Genomic DNA, 18,481 nt, shown 5'->3' on the forward strand with positions numbered 1-18,481 from the left:
GTCGCCTCCGCCACCAGAGCCCCCTCCCGGCCCGCCCGCCGGCCCTGCCAGGCGGGCGGTTCCAGCTGTGTTCCATTAGCGGCCCTGGCAGCCCCCCAGCCCCCTGGAACCGCCCCCTCTCCCCCCACTCGGCGTGGCCGGCAGTCCCAGGCAGGCGTGCGCGCCGGGCAGCACTCGCACTCGGCCGGCCGGGAGAACTCGGGGCCCCGGGAAGCCGGGGACCCACGGCCTAAGAAATCCTGAACCTTGCAGAGTGGGAGGAAGCCAGCGCCTGCCTCCCCTGGCTGGCGCGCCCCGTGCTACCTGGATTGTTCAGTAAGGTGGGGGATCCCCGGCCACTGGTAAGCGAGTGGAGTGGGCTGCCTCTGGGGCTCTGGGCTGCGGGGTCCTCTTTACCCCCGACTTGCTGTGTCACTTGGGGCCAGTGGCTTTCCCTCTCTGGGGCGCAGCCAGCTCTTCCATAACCAGAAGAGCTGTGACTTGGACTCGGGCTCACCCACCCCCAGATCTCTGTGTGCCTATGTTGGCTGTGCATCTCCTGGGAAACGGCTCTTCTTCCCTCCCGTAACCCCTCCCCCGCCGGTCCTGGTGGGGGCCAGAGACGGGGGTCAGAAGGGAACACAGTACATTCATGCTCTCTCCTCCACACGCAGCCACATGCCTCCCCACAGAGGCAGCCCTTTCCCTGGCTAGCAGGGCGGAGGCTGGGACGGGGTTGGAGAGATGGGTTGTGACCGCTACTGGAATGGAGATGAGGACTGTGGGGTCTGGTTCTTCCTGGAGAGGAGGGGACGGGAGGCCCATCTCTGAATGTACTGGGATGTCTTCATTCAGGACCAAGGGAGGGGAAATAGGATTCCATTACAGCTGGAAGGAGTGAGGTCAGACTTGCATAAGAACTTCCCCACAGGAAGCCTTACAGGAGGGGTGGACATAGGCTGGCCATGTGCATGTGTGTACGTACAAGCTGGTACTGGCACGTGTGTCTTGGTGGGCATGCACCGTTGTGTTTGGAGCATGCCCACATGCATGCACTGGCATCTATGCGTCTGTGAGAATATGCCTGGCTCTGTGTGCGCCTCGTCTTGGGCATGTGCATGTCTCTGTGTGTCCTGTTGACTTGCCTGTCCGGGGGGAAGCTGGATGATGTATGACTCTGCTGGCCGCTTGCTGAGCCCGCATTGATTTATCTGGGCCCATCCATCAGGGTTTAATAAAACGAAAAGACGAGCATCCATCAGCAGGAGAGGTTGGCGACGAGGTCCTTCGCCCCAATGACCTGCTCTCCTGCCCACTGGGCCTACGGGAAAGCTTCCTTGGCCCACACACAACTCAGTGACGCCTGCCAGGAGAGTCGCCCAGCCGGCGGCCCCTGACTTTGTGGGTACCTGGCAGGCGGCCGGGGGCTGAGCTGGGTGCAGCTGGCCAGGTACCAGGCTGGTACACACTAGTATAGTGCACAGGCTGTTACACTGCTGACAGGCTTCCAAGAGTCTTGGAAAACAGGCTTGGCCTCAAGCCCCCCTCTCTATTCCTATTGCCCTGGCCTCTCTGAATCCTCAAAACCTCTCTACCATCTAGCAACTCTCCCCTGGCATAGCCAGGTGCCCTCTGGACCTGCGTCCGGGCTCCTGCCAGCAGTCTGCTCCGACTGGTCTGTGTCTGTGCCGCGTCAGTGGCTAAATATTTTGAGAATCACTCCAGCTCAAGGGCTATGCTTGGGCCCCAGAGAGGGACTGACATCTGTCCAGACCTCCTGCCACTCTGTCCCAGGGCCTGGTCCCCCCGGGGCTGGCGGCTTCTCGCCCCTGTGTGGAGTTGTGCTGTGTGCACTCAGGAATCTGCCTCCCAGCCTCTGTGGTTTTCAGGTGCTGCGGCTGCGGCTGACCTCTCTGGACCAGGATGTGGGCATATTGGGCTCCCGGCCTATGGCTGTTCGGTCTCTGGGCCACCTGCAGTCATGGGGCACAGACAGGTGAGATGACACAGGAGGGTCAGGCTCTCTGAGGTCCGGGGTTCTGTGCACTTATATGGCACTACCTTTGGCTCATGGGGGAGAGTCTGAGGTCTGGGCGCAGGGTGACCTGGGACTTTGGAATGCGCAAGCCTTAGCAAGGGTGAGCTAGAGTGTGGGTGTGTTTTTGTCTCTGTGTCTCTGTGTCTGCATCTTCGTGTCTCTCTGAGCATCTCTGTATCCCTGTGTCTCTGCCTGTGAGAGAACAGGCCCACCCAACCCCCATGCACATCCAGCCTGAGTGTTAACAGGACTAGCAGGATGAGAAGGGGCAGGCAGTGAGCTCTTCCTACAGGAGGAAGCAGCGTCCTGAGTGAAGTCCGGGCCCCTCCAATCCTTATCCTGGTGCAGAACCCATCTCCAGCCCACAGGCTCCTCCTCTTCCTCCTCCTCCAAGGTTGGCCCTATAAATCAGATAGAGGACCCACCCCAGGGCCCAGCTCTGAATGGGAAAGAGGTTGCAGCTTTCCAGGGCCCTGAGCCAAGGGAAGTTGACCAGGCACCTTGCCCGGCCCTGCTGGGTGCCCTGTAGGTGGCGTGGCAGCACAGCCGTCCGGCTGAACAGGCACAGAACGTCCAAGTCTGGCTGACAGAGGCAAGGACCTGGGGGGCTATACACTCCCCCAGGGTGCCCGGGATGGCCTGTGGGCTATGTGTGCCTCATGGGTGTGCACATATGGGTGTCTGCATGCGTGTGTGTGTGTGTGTGTGTGTGTGTGTGTGTGTGCATGCCTTGCTGTGCGCTCCCTCGCCAGGTCCCCTGGGGGCCTAGGGCAGAGAATTTCAACATCTGTAAAGAATCTGGGCCCGCGGCCAGTGGGTGAGTCACCCGTGGCTGCTGCCGGCGCTGAAGACAGTGATGGTCTTTCTGGCCAGAACTGGAGGAGGGGGCTCCAGTGGGGTCACTGGGCCCAGGGATCCGGGGCTCTTTCTTCCTGCCAGACCGGCCAGGGACTCCCGTTTGTGGGCACCGCCTTCCCCATCTTTCAGGCTACCCAACCATCCCTGCAGGGCTTTAGAGGCCTGAATTCACCCATCCTCTCCTTCAGGAGAAACCCAGTCTGGAGCCCCAAGGCCCTGAGGTTCCTTTGAGCTTGTGGTCCCCTCGGGCCCTCAGTCTCTTCTTATTGCTTCACAAGGTAGCTATCCCGGTGAAAAGTCATTCTGTTGGTTCAGACTTGTGTGTGATTGGGATGCGGGAAGTTGAGCCCCACCCACCCCTGAGCACACGCGCACCAATTGCGGACAGCATTCCTGGGGGCATGGGCATCTACAACTCCTGTATGTGCAGGCATGCACATGTAACTGTAAATTATACAACCACACATGGCCTAGGTGCTTTCTTGCCCCTGAAGTGCCTCCCTGCTCCACCCCACCAACCCGGGTGTGTGTTCATGGCAGAAGTACACGATATAACTGCTCCGGCCTGACCTGAGCCTTCAGACTGCTCCGAGCAGTGTCCTTCTCTCTCTTGCCTCCCTGGTTTCGGACTAGGACTTTGGGGCACAAGGGCTCAAGGAGCCCCGCCTGGCTCTGCTGCAGACTCACCTGGTGGCTGTGGGTCAGGCCTCAGTCTGTGGGTCTCAGTCTTCCCGTCTGTATGATGGAGTCTCCCCCACGCCCCACCCCTCCTCCAGTCGCCAGGGTGAGAAAGCAAGTGACGTTGGCAGCCCCCCAGGTGGGCCTCAGCTGAAGGTCCAGAATGAGGACCTGCAGCACATCCCTCTGACGGCCTGAGAGCCTGGCTGTGCAGCTCCCTTGGCCTGAGCCCCCTGCTGCCCACCTGCCAATTCTCTTCCAGGTAAGCAGTGCCCACCTTCACAGCAAGAAGGGCTCAAACTGGAACACAGCAGTGACTTGTCGTCCAACATGACCGGTGAGTGCCTGCCTCATGCCGCTGTCCCCTCGCCGCCCCCCTCTCTTTGGAGTGGCCCGTGTGTGCCTCACTTGTCTCACTGTCCTCTCTCTCCTGGGCAGGCTTTAACCTCATCCGCCGGCTGAACCTCATGAAGACTTCTGCCATCAAGAAAATCCGCAACCCCAAGGGGCCGCTCATCTTGAGGCTGGGGGCCGCCCCACTGACCCAGCCCACACGGTAAAGAGCCCGCCAGGACCACTGGGAGTCAGTGGGAACCTCAGCCACCCTCCCCGGCAACCCAGGGGCCTTCTGTCCCACACCACCCTGGCCTCCACTCCTGGGGGTGTCGTAGGGGTGGGGGTGGTACAGAGAGGGGTGCTGGCAGACACCTTGCACCATCACCCCTCTCCTCCCATCCCCCGCTGCTTTCCCTCCCCTCTCTCTGGCTAGCAGACAGACATGCAGACAGCCTTGCATCCTCTGGACCTTATCAGAACTCCAGGATGAGGCTGGAACCTGGCAAGAGTCCTGTGTGCATGTGTGTATGTGTGTGAGTGTGCGTGTGGACGTGTGTGCATGCCCCTATGAGTGAGGTCCAAACTCCCTCAGTCCTGAGTGGTCTGGTTCCTGGTAAGCTTTCAAAGCACCCCTCTTTCTTTCCCGCCGCGCCCTCATCGTCCCGTTGCACCTGCTTCACCGACCCCCAGCTCTTTGCCCCCCGGGAGGGGAGCCCGTCTTGGGGTTTCCTCTTTCCCTTTGTCTCATGAGCATGGCCCACTGAGCACAGGACTCACCGGAAGCATCATTTCTCCGACCCACAAGGCCCCTTCCCCAGTTTCCATGAAACAGCCCTTCTGGGGGGTCTTGACCTGTGGCCTGTGGCCCCGCCCCCATCAGACTGCAGGCTCCCTGCAGCTACTCCCTCTGTCTTCACCATGCCTGGTGGCCAGTTGGTGCTCAGGGCCTGGGTGTGGAATGAGGGACCCTGTGTGCATGTGTGCCAGCATGTGACCGGAGGGTTCCGGTGCACATAGTGGGGCCCCCACCCGAGTCTCAGAGTGTCCTTCTTGCCTCCTCCAGGCGAGTGTTCCCTCGGGGCCTTCCACATGAATTTGCATTGGTGCTGACTCTGATGCTGAAAAAACACACACCCCAGAGCACGTGGTATTTGTTTCAAGTGACCGATGGAGACGGGTACCCACAGGTGAGCCCCCTGGGCCCTACCCTCACCCCTTGCCCCATGGCCTCTTGGGGTATCAGTCAACAGCACCCGTGCAGCCCGACCTCTGTCCCAGCCTGTCTGTGCTTGCCCCTGACTGAGTGTGTTGCACAAACTGTCCCGTCCTTTCGGAGTAAGCCTGGCCCTGTGACCCTAGCTTCCTTTCTGGGTCTGCATCATCCTGGAATGAGCTCGAGGGTCACGCTGTGATTCTCCGTCCTACCCCCTTTGCTGATTTCCACACAGATGTCCCTGGAAGTCAACAGCGGCGAGCGGAGCCTGGAGCTCCGGGCCCGGGGCCAGGATGGCGATTTTGTGTCCTGCATCTTCCTGGTGCCCCAGCTATTTGACCTGCGCTGGCACAAGCTGATGCTGAGTGTGGCTGGCCGCGTGGCCTCTGTGCACGTGGACTGCACCTCGACCTCCTCCCAGCCCCTGGGGCCCTGGCGACCCGTAAGGCCGACTGGCCATGTATTTCTGGGCCTGAATGCTGAGCAGGGCAAGCCCGTCTCCGTGAGTATCAGGCTGTTCCTGGCCTCTGCTCCTGAGCTTTGAGTGCCCGGGTGAGCTCCCCAGAGCCCATTTCTGCAGATTCCTCTGTGGCTCCCCATCGCCCTCCACAGTGATCTGGCATATCCCAGGCCCTTGGTGATCTGGTCTGGTTCATCCCTCCCTCTCAATCACATGCCTCGTCTAGCTCATACCTCCCAGCCTTTGACTGCTGTCACCTCCGCTGGGAATGCCCCCCTTCATTCCCAGCCTCCCCCTTCCCGTTGCCCTGGGCTAAGATGAGCCATGTCACCTTCCCGCCTCCTTTCCGAACATGCAATTCCGCCCTGCCTTTGGTGACTGCAGGGTTTTCGTGTGAGCCGAGCTGCCCCACTAAGCCATCTTGCGGTTGTGAGCTGCTGTGGAGTCAGCTCCTGACGCTGTTACAGAGAACTGAGCTCTCCCCACAGGGTTCTCTCCACTGAACAGAACCCGTTTGCCAGGCCTTCACTACAGAGGAGCGGCTGGCTGGTTAGCGGCCAATCCCAAGCCGTTTCCGGGAGACTTGGGTTTTTCATTGTCCCCCAGGCCGGAGGCCCTGGCCCTGGGCACAGGACTGGTGGATACGCTGATGTGCCTCGCCTTTTTGTGTCCCCGCAGTTTGACCTTCAGCAGGCGCACGTCTACTGTGACCCTGAGCTTGTGCTGGAGGAGGGCTGCTGCGAGATCTCACCGGATGGGGTGAGAGGGCGCCGGGTGCTGAGGGTTGGGGGTCGGAAGGGATGCCTTGCCTTCGCAGCAGGAGCCGGTGGGCGAGGGGCAGTCTGCCCTCTGTACTGAGCAGCCACTCCCCCACCCCGGGCAGTGCCCTCCAGAAACTTCCAAGGCTCGCCGGGACACCCAGAGCAACGAGCTCATTGAGATCAACCCCCAGACAGAGGGCAAGGTCTACACGCGCTGCTTCTGCCTGGAGGAGCCGCAGAACAGCCAGGTGGGTCAGCAGGGTCAGCAGCACCGAGGGCCCCTCTTTTGACTGGAGGGCTCCGGCCCCAGGATACGAAGGGTACTGGGGGCTTGGCCTATTTGCATACTACCTACAGGATTCAGGGAGACAGCTTTCTGGATGACCCTGTGCCCGTTTGCCTGTGGGCATGGAGAGTTGTGCCCACCTCACTTGGCCACCGCAGACCCATCTGGTGAGGGCAGGAGCTGACTTGCACCCCAAAGTAGTTCCTCCAAGCCGGGGACTCCTGGGGTCAGGGGCCAGGCTATAGGCTTCCTGCAGGGTTGCTTACTCACCTGGGCCCAGCCCTGACTAGTGGCTGGGTCTATGCCCCGTACCGTGGCCAGCTGCCCTGCCCAGGCACAGGCTCTTTAGGGGGTGTCAGGGAATGCTAGTGTCCTGTTAGCCCCATTCATAACTGGGCAGCCTCCCTGCCCACCTAGGCATCGTGCCCAGTCTTGGGCTACAGGAACACAGGGCCCCATTGATTCATGGCCCTGCTTTCTCCGACATCATGTGTGGGTGGGGGGCAGAGGGAGGGGTGTAAAGAAAAAGAGGGGCGAGGGAGGCCCCAGGAGTCTGAACATCAGAGTCAGGCTGAGGGGGTACATGGGGTTTCTGCCCACTGCCCGGGTGCCCCTTTCCAGCCTGGTCCCCAGAACTTCCCCTCCTCAGGGTTTCCCCTCTGCTCTGTCTGCCCAGGTGGATGCCCAGTTGTCGGGAAGGATCAGCCAGAAGACAGACAGGGGAGCAAAGGTAGAGATGGCGATGGTGGGGTGGGGAGCCTTCACTCTGCCCTCTGGAAGTCCTTGGATAGGGCTCTCGATACCCACCCACCCTCCTGTACTCCAAGCAGAGCTTAGATATGTAGGAGTCAGCTGAGAAAGAAGGGTGAGTGAGCACGGGTCAGCTAGCAGCCTGGCAAGAGCTAGGCCACCACAGATAGTGGCTCTAGGCACGGGTGTTAGATGCGGTACTTGCCCCTCTGAAGTTCTTGCCCCTTCCCCATGCACTTCCTCCCCCAGGCACATCGGGGGACAGCAGCTGATGAGGTAGGCCCCCATCCGGACCGGAACAAGGGCTCCTATAAGAGGTGCCTGCAAGAGCATTTCCGACAGGCTCCGGGTTACTGAAGCCTGGGCTTGGGGTGGCCCAATGATGACACAGTTCCCAGCCTGCTGTGGGAGTCCAGTGCCAGGCCCTGCCCATCTCCCACCTTTCCTGGGGGTAGGGTGGGAGGGATTAGCTCTGGCCACTACCTTAGAGTTGACCGCAAAGGGTGCCAGGCGTCGCTGCAGAACCTGGTTTAAGGGCCTTGTGGGGAAGGACTCTGGGCCTGGGCTGGTGGGAGTTGGTGGGCGAGGAACCCTGTCTTCAGGCCCGATCCAGAGCACACGTGATGTTCAGCAGGCTTGTGGGGGCAGAGGGTGGGGAGGATTCTTAGGGGGGGCGGCGGGGGATCAGAATTGTTCATCTTGCTTTACGCTTTCCTTTCAGTGCCCACCCTGTGGTGTCCGGGAGAGCAACGTGAGTGAATAGGGTGTGAAGGGTGGCTGGGTGGGACACCAATTTCTGGGCAGGGCAGGCTGGGGGAGGGCGTGGTGCAGGTTGGGTGAAAGCTTCGGGATGGAGGACAAGAGGGTCTTTGTCCCTTTCTATACCCCCCATATCCCCCCACCCCCAGGCCCAGCCCCGCCAAGCCAGGGTTTCAGGAAAAGAGGCCTCCCATGCTGGGACGCAGGGTGGAGAGGGAGTCGGGTGGTGGCGGAGCAAGGTCAGGACTTGGTTGCTGACCCAGCTTCCTGCCCGCACACAGATGCAGGCCTGCTCTTAGGGGCTTAGGGCGGAGCACTGGCTCAGGGTTCCACAAACCACACTGACCCCAGAACTACATGCGCCCTCCAGGCCTGAGCATGCTCCCCTCCCCCGAGCCCACCAGCTGGCCCTGGCCCAGCCTCCCTCTGGGGTCCACAATGACCAGGGAAGAGGGGCTCACTGGAAGCCCAGCTGGTACCCAACTGTGCCTCTTCCGTGGGCAGCATGAGTCACTGCTTTCCCACAGTTGACGTTCTGAGTCAACATGCCACGTTGGCCCACACAAGGCACACCCCCGGCTCCCCTCAGCACCAAGTCCCCCTGACCACGGGGGCGGGGGGGGGGCCTGAGGAGGTCCCCCTCTGCTGCTTGACCCTCTCTCCATCTGCTCCTCCTCCAATCTGGTCAGGCTGATGGCCCACAGATGTGCGGTGGTTACCACAGCAACTAGATAACCATCTTTTCCTGGTAGCTGGGAGGCAGCCTAGCCAGGGTAAGGGGAGAAGGGAAGCCCTGTCGCTTTAGGAAGGAGCACCAGTGTGCAGGCTGATGAGGAGCTGTTGATCAGCCACCGTGCTGGGTGACCCTGCCTTGGTGGCTTGTCCCCATCTGGTTCTTTCCTTTGCCCCCTTAGGTCACCCTTGGTCCCTCTGGCCCCAAGGTGAGTCCCAGACAGAGAACAGGACACCCCTGCCCTATTTGATGGCCTGGAGTCTGTAGAACCAAGGCTGTGTGTTTGTGTCTTTGTTACCCCAGCCTGAGTGTGGCAGTGGGCAGAGAGCAGAGGGGTGTGTGGGCACAAAAATGCTTAGAGCTAGCTGCCTTGTTCTGGGCCCGACTATGAGCAGGCTCTGAGCCACATGGGGCATCTACTACCTTCCTGAACTTCCTGTGGAGTGAGTGCAAGCAGCCCCAGTGATGCAGTGGGTTACGTGTTGGGCTGCTCACTGCGAGGTCTGCAGTTCAAAATCGCCCGCCGCTCCTTGGGAGAAAGATGGGACTTCGACTTCCGTAAAGAGTCATAGTCTCAAACCCGCAGGCAGTGAGTCCGACGAGGAGTCGGAACTGATTCGATGGCAGTGAGTTTGGTAGTTTTTGAAGTGAGGTCTGTCCTTTTGCTGCAGGGGAGACCGAGGTGGAGCCGGGGCAGGGTGTGTGTGTGTGTGTGTGTGTGTGTGTGTGACTGGGCATGTCACAGTGGTTGAGTGTGAGCACGTCTATCTCCCTCTCTGGGCCACTGTGTGCCTGAACACCTGTGCACGCGTGGAGCCTCGGGGCCGGAGGAGGGAGCCGAGTTCCTGTGGGCAGCACTGGGGGCAGTGGGAGGCTGCGCTTAGGGTGTGTTCTGCACTCAGCGCTGACTCTGGGCCGGGCGTCCCAGCGCATCCTCCCCGCACCCCCTGGCACTCTGTGCTGAGGGACCCCCATCTCACTGATGAGGAAACTGAGGCTCAGAGAGAGCACTGAGCTGCCCCTAGCCACACACCAGCATTTGGCGGTGGCGGGACAAGCGCAGGCTGGCTGCCACTCATTGCTGTGGGTTTCTGTGGGCCCACACGTACGTCCACGCACATGTGGCCTGCGCCCCAGGAGTAGTGGCGTGTGGCTGTGTGCTTTCCGGTGGGGGAAGAGACCACTTATTTGCCAAATATAGCCTTTGGTTGGGTGGCAGGTGAGGGGAGTGTAGGAATGCCTATGGCATCTGTATGCTTGTGCATGGTGGGAGTAGGGTGGGCCTGGGCACTGCCCACGTGTGTGCAGATTCACAAACCCATGTGTGTTGCGGTAGGTGGAGGGGAGGGGTGCACAGGGCCGGGGAGCTTCTTGCAGCTTCCTGATAGAAGCTCTGGTCTCACCCACAGGGTGAGCGAGGCCTGCCCGGCCCTTCAGGCTTCAAGGGAGAGAAGGGAGCTCGGGTAAGTGTGCCAGTCATGCTGGCTGCTGGCTGCAAGGCCCTTGCCAACGTGCATGGGGGTGGCATGGAATGGAAGCCTGCATCCTGGCCCAGGTACAGGTGGGAGGTCAGGATCTTGCTGGGGGTGGCGTGTCCAGGCCTCTGCTTTCCAGGGGTTCCAGGAACTGGGGGTGAGGGGAGCTCAAAGTCCCTGGTTAACTTACAGCTGCTAATGGAAAGGTGGGAGGTGGGAGTCAGCCCAGAGACACCTTGGAGGACAAGCCTAGAGAGGTACATCTGAACAGTTAGCAGTGTGGACCCCCGGGGCACAGACTCCACAACACCTGGTGGTGACCTCCAGAGGTCCACCCCTCCCCTGATCCCGTCTTTGCACACACCTCCCCAGGGCAGTGACTGTGTGAGGATCTCCCCCGACGCCCCACTGCAGGTAAGAGCTGGAGCAAGGCCTGCTTCCGGCCCGAGGTGGGGGCTGGGGGTGGTGGGGTGGGCCCCTCTCAACACCTCTCTCCCTGCTCAGTGCGCAGAGGGACCTAAGGGAGAGAAGGGGGAGTCGGGAGCCTTGGTAAGTGTGGGGCCAGGGGTGGGCCCGTGGTGGCAGTGTCCCAGTCCAGCTTCATCTTCTTCTCTCACCCCTTCTTCCATGTGCCCCCCGCATCTCAACACCTCTCTCCCTGCTCAGTGCGCAGAGGGACCTAAGGGAGAGAAGGGGGAGTCGGGAGCCTTGGTAAGTGTGGGGCCAGGGGTGGGCCTGTGGTGGCAGTGTCCCAGTCCAGCTTCATCTTCTTCTCTCACCCCTTCTTCCATGTGCCCCCCGCATCTCAGGGACCCTCAGGACTTCCGGGCTCAGTAGGCCAGAAGGTAGTGGGCCTGGGTTTGGTGGGGTGGGTACTGGGTCAGTCTGGGGCCCCACCCATGGGAGACCTGGTTCCTATGTCCTGAGACTAGAGGCGGGACCAGTGAGCTCAATGCTGATAGCACCCTGGCCCTCCCTGTCCTCCTGCCTCATCCAAATGCCTGCCCAGACCCATGGGCTCCCTGGGTGGGAAACCTGGCCTGGCTGGGAAGTTCTTCCGATTGTCTGCCATTCATTCTCAAAGAGACAGACCAGTGGTCTAGAAGGCAGCTGGCCCTCCCTCCACGTGCTTCCCCAGCCCCATACCTCTGCCTCTCTCTTCCCAGGGCGAGAAAGGCTCGAAGGGAGATGGAGGCGTCAAGGGCTTGCAGGGGAGGCCAGGCCGAGACGTACGGTGCTGGGGACCCTTACCCTCTAACCCCCAACAGGGCGCTTGGGATTGTTAACTGCTGGAGTGTAACCCCAGGGGTCTAGCCTCCCCTGCTCCCCCATACAGGAGAACTGAGGCCCAAGGACTGGAGGGGTTGGGTGCTGGGCCCAGGAGGCGCAACAAGGAACCCAGGCCTCCTGCCCCCCAGCCTGCAGGCCTCTGACCTGATGTTGGGTGACTCTGGGGCCCTGGGGAGGGGTCTGGCCTTGGAGAGGGGCAGTGAGGGGGCATTTAACTGTCCTGGCAGTAGCTGCTGCCTTACCCCTCTGCTCTCGCACAGGGTCGGCCGGGAGAGATCTGTGTCATTGGACCCAAAGGACAGAAGGTGAGTTGGGGTGTCCGTGGAGTGGAATGCGGGCTTGTGTGTGTGTGTGTGTGGCCAAGGCATCAGCTCTCTCATGCCCCCTTATGTCTGTGCCAGGGAGACCCAGGCTTTGTGGGACCAGAGGGACTGGCAGGGGAACCTGGACCCCCTGGTCTCCCTGGGCCTCCTGGGGTAGGACTGCCTGGGACCCCGGTGAGTATCCTGTGCCCTCAGAGACCCCCTCTGCCGCCCTGGCCTGTGGGTAGGGGAGATTAGGCACCGTCTTGGGGGTCCTGGTTGAAGGGCGGGTTAGGGTAGAAGATACAGAAAGCATCATCACTGTGGTGAGAGGCCCCTGACCCTGTTTCTGCCTTCAGGGGGATCCGGGTGGCCCGCCAGGCTCAAAGGGAGACAAGGTAAGCATGGACAGGGGCCTGGGCCCATGGGGCAGCTGGCAGCCAGGGTACTTGGGGCACAGAGTCAGGCACTTCCTACTGGGGGTTGGACTCTGCTCACCATCCTTCGGGGTGGCCTGTGCCCCCAATCTAGGACTTGCTGAGGGAGGAGCCTTGGCCTGGGCCCCAGGCTTGGAGACCAGCCAGCCCAAGTCTAGTAATGACCAGAAGGTCATAGCGGGAGGTTCAGGTTCCTTCCAGGGCCTTGGGCCTGAAGCACAAGCCCCAAGAATATCTGCCAGTCTGTTGGTCTGCAAACTGCGGTTCCCCCAAGCCCTTATCCAGCCAGCTACTCCAGGGAAGGGCCCGCAAAACCTCAAACTCTCCCTTCCTTTGCTGCCAGAGGGCTTGGGTTAGACACGGAGAAGGACAGGCCTCAGGAAGGGAGCATTTGTTGACCAAATGGGTCCAACAGAGTTGGAGAGCTCACGGCTCACTCCCTGCTGGGGGGTGGGGGGGGGCTGCTGGAGAAGAGGGAGTGGGCTGGGGTCACTTGGGCCATACCCCTTAACCTTTCCTCCCACCACAGGGCAGCTCTGGGACTCCGGGAAAGGAGGGTCCTGATGGGAAGCCTGTGAGTGGGACCAGTCTCGGGACATGGGGTGTTGGAAGGGGGGTCAGTGCCGACTGTGCCCAGGTCGTTGGCAATGCCACAGCCTATGAAGGGAGGAGGGGCTGGGACCTTGGCCTTCTCTTGACACAGCAGACCCCTGTCCCAGCACTAACACCCACTGCTGCTTCTTCAACAGGGGAGACCAGGTGTACCTGGGCTGAAGGGGGAGAAGGTGAGTGCCAGGTCTGGCTGGGTAGGGATGGGAGCCCCTTCCTAAGCATCAAGGGAGTTGAGCCCATGGGGACTGGGCCATCTGCAGGGCAGAAGCCTGCCTCCCTTTTGCCCAAGCCCTTCTTCATGACTGTGTGGTTGCTAGAGAGAGCCCGCTTCCAACTCTGGCTCTGCCACCTGGGTGGATGATGAAGGCGGGCAGCTCAGTTAGGAGCCCTGGTCTCATAGTGGTTACGTGTTGGGCTGTTCACCGCAAGGTCAACTGTTCAAACTTGCCAGCTGCTTGGCGGGAACAAGACAGGGCTGTCTACTCCCGTGAAGTGTTAGCCTTTGAAACCCACAGGGGCAGTTCAACCCTGGGCTCTGTAGCTGCTTTGAGGTGGCCTGACTCGATGGCAGTGGGTGGATGAGCCAAGTTTCTCTGTCTGTACCATGGGCGCCAGTCCTTCCTCTGGTTTGCGAAGGTGTCGTTAGTGATGTCCAGGGAAGGCGAGCAAAAAGGCCCCCCATCACTCTGGCTGTTCACGTCGATGTCAGGGGTGCGGTGCTGGTTGACCTGTGTCTAGAGCTGGGGTGGGCATGAGGCTCCTGCCTTTTCTGGGGCCCAGTCTTGCTTTGTCCACTTCCGGCTAGGGTGACCCCTGTGAAGTGTGCCCAACGCTGCCTGAAGGGTTTCAGAACTTCGTGGGGCTGCCTGGAAAGCCAGGGCCCAAAGGGGAGCCCGGAGATCCTGCACCGGCCAGGGTGAGTGCCCGTGGTGGCCATGGGGGGGGGGAGGGCGGGGACCGCCACCACACAATGGGGTATGGTCATCGGAGTTGGGCAGAAGGACCGGCTACCTCTCTTGACCATAGAGAGATTGTGAGCAGAGGGTCCGAGTTCCTACCAGGGTGAGGGAGAGGAGACTGGGCTAGGGGGCTGCCCCAGGTTTCCTTGGCAACATACCCGCGCTCTTAAAGAGGCTCTAGGATGCCTTTTAGGCAGGCTGGGTTGGGACCAGGCCTTATGGTGAGTAAGCCTGGACCCTCCACCCGGGAGTGGTATTGCTGGGGGTTGAGGAAAGTGGGTGGAGTTGGGACAGGGTGGCCTGGACTCCCACCCCCACTTCCTCACAGACCCTCTCTTTCAGGAGGCGGGTCTGGGAGCAATTGGACAAAAAGGTGATCGGGTATGTATGGGGAACATCTATTGAGAAGGCTCGATCCTGGCTCCCTCTTCCCAGTCTGATACTCGGGTTGATGAGCGCTGTCACTGGTCTGCTGGCCTGGGACCCCTGGGTATTTGGAGGGAGTGGTGTTGCTCTTCTTATATGTGGCCAAGAAGTTTGGGGTGCCCCAACTCACCCAGGCCCAGCCATAAACCTTTTCTCCCTGCAGGGGGACCCTGGCCTCCAAGGCTTCAAAGGAGAGAAGGTAAGGGAGCCCCAGTCCCCTCTGTGCCCCTCCAGCCCCCAGGGTGCCTTGTTGATCCCTTCTCTTCCCTGCCAGGGGGAGTCCTGCTTGTCCTGCAGCCTAGGTGTGGAGGCCCAACATCTCAGCGCCTCCACGACCTCTGCCCTGCCTGGGCTTCCTGTGAGTGACCGCCACCCGGCCCAGGCCACCCCAGTTGTCAGGCGCTGCTTCCTGGGCAGGGGCCAGAGGGAAAGCAGGAAGCAGACGCCAGGCCTGCAGGCTGGCCCCTCCTCCCAGCCCTGCTCTGCTTTTCTTGACTGGATGCTCCCAGCTAGTGCCTGGGAGCACGCAGCTGTGTAATGGGCATGATGGGATTCTTCCTTCTGAGTTTGCCTTTGTCTTTCTGGGTGCCCTCTGGGAACCACAGGGGGATGTTGGAGGGAGGGGTGGGAGTTGGGCGGGGGCTGCTTTGACTCTGACTTGGTTGCTTTTCAGGGGAAAGTTGGGGCTCCAGGGCCAACAGGGCTGAAAGGAGAGAAGGTGAGATGGGGCCGGTGTCAGGGCAGTGAGGTGAAGGGGGCTGGGCACTGGGAAGGAGGGGCTCCATAGAGGAGAGCTCCAATCAGCATGGAGATCCACTCCACTTCCAATAGCTTATTCCCCAGAGGGCCCCACCCTCCCTCCTTTCTCCAAAAGGATTCCTTAATGGTGCCCTGTGAGTTGCTTGGTAACCTAAAGCAGGCAAACCCATTCAAGGCCCCCTTAGCCCAACATCAAGAGGACGCTGTCTGCTCCTGTAATGGTCGGCAGTCTGGGAAACCCAGCGCAGGGTCTCTGGGCATGGGGACTGATTCAACTGTTGTGGGTTTGGTTTCTTGTCATACCACGCACAGGACCCCTGGTGACACAGTGGTCAAAGCGCTTAACTGCTGACCTAGAGGTCAGGCTTCAAGGCCGCCAGCTGTTGTGCGGGAGAAAGACGTGGCAGTTTGCTTTCACAGAGATGGACAGCCCTGGGACCTCTCTGGGCATTTCCACTCTGTCCTGCTAGACTTGGCAGCTCTGGGTCACAGTGTGTGCAGGGTGCTGGGTGCTGTCCCAAGTGCGTGTGCCTCTATTAACTTGCAGGACCCTTTCAAACCTTATGGAGTAGGCTTGCCACACCACCCATTTTATAACGGAGGGCCCTGGGTCCCCAAGAGGACAAATAAGTTGCCCCAAGTCACACAGGTTTGGGGACGCAGAGCTGGGGTTTGAACCCAGGACGTCTGTCTCTAGGGTTTGTGATCGAGTCTATCACTGAGTGAGTGACTGGGCCACTCAGCTGCAGTGCCCTTGTTAGCATTTGTGTGGATGATTGCGTTGCGACAAATGACAGCCCTGAACTTGCTCAATGAGTGTGATTTCAATGAGGGACTCTGTGGGTGGGAGGCACCCAGAGGCCAGAAATACTGCAATGCATGTGCAGACAAAACTTCTGACAGACACATCACGCTTGTCGGGCCCCCGAGGGAGCTTTGGCTCCCCCCTTCCCTACTTCTTCTCCAGGGCTTCTCCATCTCAGTAAACAGCGTCTCCTCCAACCCAGCACCTGCGCGCCCCCTTGACTCCTCTCTTCCATCCAGCCCATCAGCAAGCCCTGACCGCTGTGCCCACAAACCCTTGCTGCCACTTCTCTCGGTCTGCCCTATCACACCACCTGGCTGTAGGTAGCTGCCTCCCCTGGGGCCGGCCTGCCCTGTGGAGGCTCCTGTACTTTATTTCCCTCGGACACATCTTTCCACGAGGATGCTCTGCCTATGGAGACCCCTGGTTTTACTGGCCCCTCCCGACCTTCTCAGATTCGTCACCCGCTCTTCTCTTGGCTGCATCCTTTCTCGTGACCACACTGCCCCTCGTTCCATTCTGGGAGGTGTCAAGTCCCCCGAGATCTTGTCCTTGGAACTTTTCTCCCTGAGTCAGCTGTCCTTGGCTTGGTCCTGATGGAGCGCTTGCTCTGTAAGCTGTGTGGGAAGTGGACTTGTTCCCTCACAGGCTCCTAGCCGGATGCAAACCACCAACCTTTCAGTTAGCAGCCAAACATGTTGACTTTTGCGCGCGCACACACCCACCCACCCCACCCCATTGCATGGATTCCGACTCAGAGTGGCCTTTGGGACAGAGTAGAACTGCTCCAAAGTGTTCCCAAGGCCCTAAAGCTCGACGGAAGCGGACCTTCCTGTAAAGGCCACTTCATCTTCTCCTGCCGAGCGGCTGACGGGTTCCCAGCCCCAGGTTTGGCTCACTGCACCCCAGGGTTTGGCATCTCAGGGGTCTCTTTTTTCATCCCCTCCCTCCTCCTGTTCTTTCTTTGTCTGACCTTAGTCTTGTCTCTCTGGTAATCGTTCTGGTTCACATTCCGCGGCCCACTCTGTCTCAAACGGCCTCGCTCACGGCATCTCCTGCTCCTTGTTTTGTCTCCTTGGGCGCACTCACTGCCACCTGAGTTATTGCTACTTTGAGAGGTTTGACATCCTGCAAAATGGACGAAGACCACGAGAGCGATTGTCCCCATGACTCATCTCCATACCCAGCTCCTCCTCTGGCGTCTAGGGGCCCTGGTGGCATAGTGGTTATGTGGTGGGCTGTTAGCAGCAGGATCAGAGGTTCAAAACCACCAGCTGCTCTACAGGAGAAAGACGAGGCTTTCTACTCCCATGACAGTCTTGGAAACCCACAGGGGTCAGTCTCCCCTGTCTTGTGGGGTCACTGTGAGTCAGCATTGACTGATGGCAGCGAGTTTGGGTTGGTTTAGATTCCGGTGTTGGGTGGGTGGGAGGCATCCAATGAACAATTGCTGGAGGAAGAGTGATCTTTATGGGCTGGGGCTAGGATTCTGGGAACAGACCCATGATCACCAGCCCCCGGGTTCCACAGGCTGGAAACGTTTCCCCATCTGGACCTCAGTTTCCCTAGCCAGGAAGGGAGGGTGTGGTGGTCTAGAGGAAAGCTACGTGAGCCCTGTGGGTCACTGAATGTGAAGGTCAACAGTGACAGCTTAGGAGCAGGCAGCAGCCAACAGCTCATCCCAAACCGGATGCATCACAAAGCCGAGGTGTTTCTGCAGCGCTTGCTCGAGCTGCAGCTGTCTTGGATGAGAAGGGGCCATCGGTGGGGAGAGTGTAAGAAGGTCCCCTCTGGAGGGTCCCAGGGCTGCTTTGTCATTCTGGACCTGGGGTGCTCTGGCACCTGCACCCCATCTCTGTTTTGACCTTATGTCCTCTGCTTGCTCTCAGGGCAGTGTTGGACACGCAGGGCCAGCTGGCAGTCCGGTGAGTGTGCTTGGAGGGCAGTGGCTCAGGGTGGAAGGACAAGGAGCGGGGGTGTCCAGTACCAGGGAGTGGGTAGGCTGGGGCTGCGCTCAGCGCTGCCTAGAAGGTGTCAGGGCGTCAGCATGGCATCTTCTCATGCAGGGCCTGCCAGGGTCGGTGGGAGCCGCAGGCACCAAAGGCGAGAAGGTGAGTCTGGGAGGCTGTCCACACGGCAGTCAGGGTGAGCCCATCTCGCTGCACCTCCCGCCCCCTGAGGTTCACCGCTGTCTGGAGGATACTTGGTGCGGAAGACCCCCAAGCATTTGGCCTCCACCTGTGTCCCTCACCCTTTCTCCCTACTCTCTCACGGGATGCCCCCCAGACCCACCAGGTGCCTCTAGCACCAGCCTCTGATTGTAAACCTGGTGCTGGCGCTCCCCTCACCTCGGGCCATTGCTCGGCAGGGCGAGCCTTGTGGACCGTGTGCAGCCTTATCCAAGCCCCAGAATGGAGATGACCATGTGGTGGGCCTGCCTGGCCCGTCCGGAGAGAAGGGGGAGCCTGGGCCTCCGGGCCTCGGCCTGCCAGGAAAACCGGTGAGTCAGCACTTCTAGAACTGGGGAGCAGGAGGTCTTACCTGGGTTCAGGAAAGTGGAGTGTG

The 18,481-nt window shown here is 60.3% G+C and overlaps 1 protein-coding gene across 9 annotated transcripts in view; it reads left to right on the forward strand.

Moving 5' to 3' along the window:
* The first annotated feature begins 144 nt into the window (after window positions 1-144).
* Window positions 145-18,481, forward strand: part of COL16A1 (collagen type XVI alpha 1 chain) — a 51,766-nt gene continuing 33,429 nt past the window's right edge. For 2 of the 9 annotated variants that reach the window (XM_045298989.1, XM_045298986.1), the window contains exons 1-30: window positions 145-341; window positions 1,869-1,975; window positions 3,816-3,890; window positions 3,992-4,109; window positions 4,953-5,076; window positions 5,338-5,604; window positions 6,241-6,321; window positions 6,446-6,571; window positions 7,286-7,339; window positions 7,609-7,635; window positions 8,081-8,110; window positions 9,033-9,059; window positions 10,261-10,314; window positions 10,699-10,740; window positions 10,831-10,875; window positions 11,136-11,171; window positions 11,493-11,555; window positions 11,877-11,921; window positions 12,018-12,113; window positions 12,278-12,316; window positions 12,885-12,929; window positions 13,105-13,140; window positions 13,773-13,883; window positions 14,269-14,307; window positions 14,516-14,551; window positions 14,627-14,710; window positions 15,026-15,070; window positions 17,806-17,841; window positions 17,983-18,027; window positions 18,285-18,416. In XM_045298989.1, coding sequence (XP_045154924.1) covers window positions 1,903-1,975; window positions 3,816-3,890; window positions 3,992-4,109; window positions 4,953-5,076; window positions 5,338-5,604; window positions 6,241-6,321; window positions 6,446-6,571; window positions 7,286-7,339; window positions 7,609-7,635; window positions 8,081-8,110; window positions 9,033-9,059; window positions 10,261-10,314; window positions 10,699-10,740; window positions 10,831-10,875; window positions 11,136-11,171; window positions 11,493-11,555; window positions 11,877-11,921; window positions 12,018-12,113; window positions 12,278-12,316; window positions 12,885-12,929; window positions 13,105-13,140; window positions 13,773-13,883; window positions 14,269-14,307; window positions 14,516-14,551; window positions 14,627-14,710; window positions 15,026-15,070; window positions 17,806-17,841; window positions 17,983-18,027; window positions 18,285-18,416 — 2,031 coding nt within the window. In that variant the 5' untranslated portion in view covers window positions 145-341; window positions 1,869-1,902. Of the gene's footprint in view, window positions 342-1,868; window positions 1,976-3,815; window positions 3,891-3,991; window positions 4,110-4,952; window positions 5,077-5,337; window positions 5,605-6,240; window positions 6,322-6,445; window positions 6,572-7,285; window positions 7,340-7,608; window positions 7,636-8,080; window positions 8,111-9,032; window positions 9,060-10,260; window positions 10,315-10,698; window positions 10,741-10,830; window positions 10,876-10,992; window positions 11,038-11,135; window positions 11,172-11,492; window positions 11,556-11,876; window positions 11,922-12,017; window positions 12,114-12,277; window positions 12,317-12,884; window positions 12,930-13,104; window positions 13,141-13,772; window positions 13,884-14,268; window positions 14,308-14,515; window positions 14,552-14,626; window positions 14,711-15,025; window positions 15,071-17,805; window positions 17,842-17,982; window positions 18,028-18,284; window positions 18,417-18,481 lie in introns of all 9 variants that reach the window. The other 7 variants (XM_045298982.1, XM_045298990.1, XM_045298985.1 and 4 more) reach the window with 6 other exon arrangements.

Source organism: Echinops telfairi, unplaced genomic scaffold (genome assembly GCF_000313985.2).
Source record: "Echinops telfairi isolate 266 unplaced genomic scaffold, ASM31398v2 ScPeMD7_7457;HRSCAF=8495, whole genome shotgun sequence".
Taxonomy (NCBI): Eukaryota; Metazoa; Chordata; class Mammalia; order Afrosoricida; family Tenrecidae; genus Echinops; species Echinops telfairi.